Source organism: Colobus angolensis, unplaced genomic scaffold (assembly GCF_000951035.1).
Source record: "Colobus angolensis palliatus isolate OR3802 unplaced genomic scaffold, Cang.pa_1.0 Scaffold183, whole genome shotgun sequence".
Lineage (NCBI taxonomy): Eukaryota > Metazoa > Chordata > Mammalia > Primates > Cercopithecidae > Colobus > Colobus angolensis.
The window spans coordinates 170384-174169 of NW_012114966.1; the positions used below are offsets into that span (position 1 = coordinate 170384).

General features: G+C 51.4%; 1 protein-coding gene across 2 annotated transcripts in view; it reads left to right on the plus strand.

Moving 5' to 3' along the window:
- The window catches only part of TMCO6 (transmembrane and coiled-coil domains 6), a 5895-nt gene continuing 2109 nt past the window's right edge, over window positions 1-3786 (plus strand). Inside the window, exons 1-7 of one of the 2 annotated variants that reach the window (XM_011939651.1) lie at window positions 1-178; window positions 305-417; window positions 2232-2347; window positions 2437-2620; window positions 2882-2986; window positions 3153-3238; window positions 3474-3608. In XM_011939651.1, the coding sequence (XP_011795041.1) occupies window positions 94-178; window positions 305-417; window positions 2232-2347; window positions 2437-2620; window positions 2882-2986; window positions 3153-3238; window positions 3474-3608 (824 nt within the window). In that variant the 5' untranslated portion in view covers window positions 1-93. The remainder of the gene's footprint in view (window positions 179-304; window positions 418-2231; window positions 2348-2436; window positions 2621-2881; window positions 2987-3152; window positions 3239-3473; window positions 3609-3786) is intronic. The other variant, XM_011939652.1, reaches the window with a different exon arrangement.

Consider the following 3786-nt stretch of genomic DNA (forward strand, 5'->3'; position numbering starts at 1 on the left):
CCTGTGCTGAGTCTGCGCAGTGGGTGCCATCGTCTACGCCCCTGGGAGCGTTGTGGCGGCTGTTTCCTGCGGCGTTCCTCCTCCTGGTCCACCATGTGGAGCCGACGGCAGGGCCGCCTTAGGCCCACGGTCTGCGGGGTGGAGGAGCTACGGCGCCGCCGGCGGGAGCAGGAGGCAGGTGTGGGCGGCCGAGGGAGCGCGGGGGCATGTGGCGGTCGGAGATAGGTTGAGACCTGAGGCTTGGAGCCGTGGGATCTGGGTTCCGGTCGTCCTTCCCACGCTCAGCCGGCTCCTCTGCCCCCAGCACTGCGGAAGGCGCGGAGGGAGCAGCAGCTAGTCAGCAAGAGGCTGCTGAGAGAAGACGCCCCAGAGGAAGCTGGAGAGGGATGTGTGGCTGCGATCCTCGGGGAAGCCGAGGTGAGGGGGCAAGGCAAGGTGCGCTGGAGTCCACGCCGCTGGCGCCAGACTCCCGGGAGTACTCGAGGTCTGCCCCAAACCTGAACGCAATCCACTCCACACTTCCATGCATCCAGTGGGTCAAGCCAGAAACAGGGGAATCATCCTGCACAACTCTTTGACCCTCAACCCCATATCAGTCCATCATCAAGTCCTAGTTGTTTACCTCCTGAAGAGCGTTGGAGTCTTTACATGCCTCACCATCGAAGCTGCCACCACTACCACCTCTCTGGATGCTACTGCAGTCTCCTAAAAGGTCACCCAGCATCTATGCTTGTCGCCGTCAATACGTCCTTTAAAAACACATGGAGACCAAAATCTTTCCTGTGCCCTGCAAATCATAGCATGGTCTAGCCTCGTCCTAACTCTAATTTTATCAGTTTTCTCATCCTAGCCACTGTCCCCTTTTCAGTTCTTGCAACGATATATCGGACCCTTGTGTCTCAAGCCCTTGGCATTCGCTACGTCTAATGTGGGTTTCTTTTGGTATTCTGTCTTGAGAGCCTTTTTTGTTTGTTTGTTTTGTTTTTTTGAGACAGAGTCTCGCTGTGTCGCCAGGCTGGAGTGCAGTGGCATGATCTCGGCTCACTGCAACATCCGCCTCCTGGGTTCAAGCGATTCTCCTGCCTCAGCCTCCTGAGTAGCTGGGATTACAGGCGCGCGCCACCACACCCGGCTAATTTTTGTATTTTTAGTAGAGGCGGGGTTTCACCATGTTTGTCGGGCTGGTCTCGAACACCTGACCTCGTGATCCACCCGCCTCGGCCTCCCAAAGTGCTGGGATTACAGGCGTGAGCCACTGTGCCCGGCCGCCTACTTGTTTCTTGTAAAATATTAATCATTATCTAATGGCTTGTTTATTGTTATTTTTCCAACTAGACTTTAATTGCAGGAAAACCTAGATCCTGTGTTATTTGTTATCATTGAAAACCCGGTTGCCTGCACATTATCTGGCATGTAGTTAAATGCTTAGTATTTATTGAATGAGTGAATGAAAGGATTTATTCAGCAAGCATTGAGTATCCCCATGTTTGTATTATGTTTACATACATAGTTTATCGTACATACTATGTTGACATATATATTGTCAACTTATTTCTAGGTTGTACTATTCCATTGTGTGCTTACTTTATGCCAGGACACTGTGCTGGTCACTGAGGTACACAAAGATGAAGTCACTTTCTTTGAGGTGCTCACAGCCCAGTGAAGAAGACATGTCATAAGGGAAGGAAACATGAGGAACAAGAGAAACTCCTAAGTCTCTCAAAAAGAGCTAACTTCCCAGAGGGAATGAGGAGCAGAAATCTGAAAAGAGTGGGAAGCTGGAGAGGGTATGCAGGCAGAAGGAATAGCATGTGCAAAAGCTCGGAAGTGTTAAAAAAAAAAAAAAAAGCTAATGTTGTGCTAGTTGTTGTTAGAGTGTAGGTTGCATGGGGAGAATGGCTGGAGGAGTAGGTTTTGCCAGGCTGAGAGGTTTAAATATCCTTGAAAGAACCTTGTATGAAGGCAGGGTAGATATTGTTATTCTCATTTTCAGGTGAGGAAACTTAGGTTCAGGTCCCATGTGGAGTGAGTGGCAGGTATGGTATTAGAACTCAGTTCTGATTCTCTGTCCACTCCATTGCAAGGTAGATGCTTATTAGTTGCATTAGTGTGAATGACAAGTTCTGGAGGTGGTGTGATGTTGGAAGGCTCACAGGTGAAGTGGGCAGAGAGAAACTTAGAACTTGCTTTCTGGGAACTATGTGCTCTCCTTTCCCTGCCCTGAACTCCAGATGCAGCAGTTCCTGCGGCAAGCCCAGCGGGGTACAGAAGAAAAGGAGAGAGAGGGGGCTCTGCTTAGCCTTCGTCGAGGCTTGCAGCACCCTGAAACGCAGCAAACCTTCATCCAGTCAGTGTGGGTGGTGTGGGGGAGAGGGGAGCTGGGGCTCTGAGGGATGGGCCATGAGCTAAGCAGGGCTCTGGTACTCATTCACATAGGCTAGAGGGCAGCATGCGGACCCTGGTCGGGCTCCTGACCAGCAACCAGGCTCTGCTGCAGCTTGAGGCGGCTCGGTGCCTGCATGAGCTTTCTCACTCTGAGCAGTCCACCATTGCTGAGGCCTGCCTGCCAGCTACTTCCTACCTCCTCACCTACCTCTCCGGTCACAGCTCAGACTTCATAGTAAGCCCTGTCCCTTCCTATCTTGTTCTTGGTTTGGATTTTAAAATTGTGCTTTTGGGACCGGTTTGAGCTGGCAAGTAGGAGGAAGAAAATATATTTGCCCTTATGCCTACAGCCATGCCTACACCCATCATCTCCCCACCCTCTTGTGAGCCTCAAGGATAGCTGCTCCAGTGTCCCCATCATCTCCCCTCCCCATCTCCCCACACCCAGCCTGGCATGAAACAGGCCAAGCCCAGTGCTTTTGTTGCCTGTTCTCAGGAGCTGTGTCTGTATACACTGGGTAACCTGATCGTGGAGAGTGAGGCTGTGAGAAGGCAGCTCCTGCCACAGGGCATTGTTCCAGCCTTGGCTGCCTGCATCCAGGTGACTCCTTTCTTCCTCCCTGGGCAACCCTTCCTTTGCTCCTCCCCACATGCTCCATCTACTTTGGTTAGGTAGCTGCAGCCTCTGCTCTGTGCCAAGGGGCTGAAAGTCTCTGAAGACCTTATCACCCAGCTTCCAGTCAGATCCTTACCCTGTCTACTTTCAGTCCCCCCATGTGGCTGTGCTGGAAGCTCTCGGATATGCCTTGTCCCAGCTTCTACAGGCTAAGGAAGCTCCAGAGAAGATCATTCCGTGAGTAAAATTGTCTTTAGATGTGCAGCCAGAGGTGACCCACTCAGTAGTATAGCTCCCAGATGCCTGAATGATTTCCAAAGCTGTTGCACATTTTAACTTCATGTGTCTGGCTAGGAAGGGCTTTGGGTTTGGACACTTTCCCATCTGGGCAGGGCTTTGGGTCTGGACACTTTCCTACCTGCTATCAGCGTTTGGTAAGAACCACTGGCATCTTTGTGGTTCCTACTCACAGCCCTGCTTCTGCCAGCAGCTCCATCTTGGCCTCCACTCTCCCTCAGCACATGCTACAAATGTTGCAACCTGGCCCAAAGCTGAACCCTGGGGTCGCTGTGGAGTTTGCCTGGTGCCTTCATTACATCATCTGCAGGTAACATAGGGCAACTGGGAAAGTACCACAGATCTTCCCTGGGGCTCCCTTTCATGACATTCAACTCTTTGAACTTGGGTCTGGAATTACTATAGTGAGTTTTCCTCCCTCCACTGTCCTCTCTTTTTGGAGCCCACGAGACCCACAGACCTTAGCTGTTTTTTTTTTTTTTTTTTTT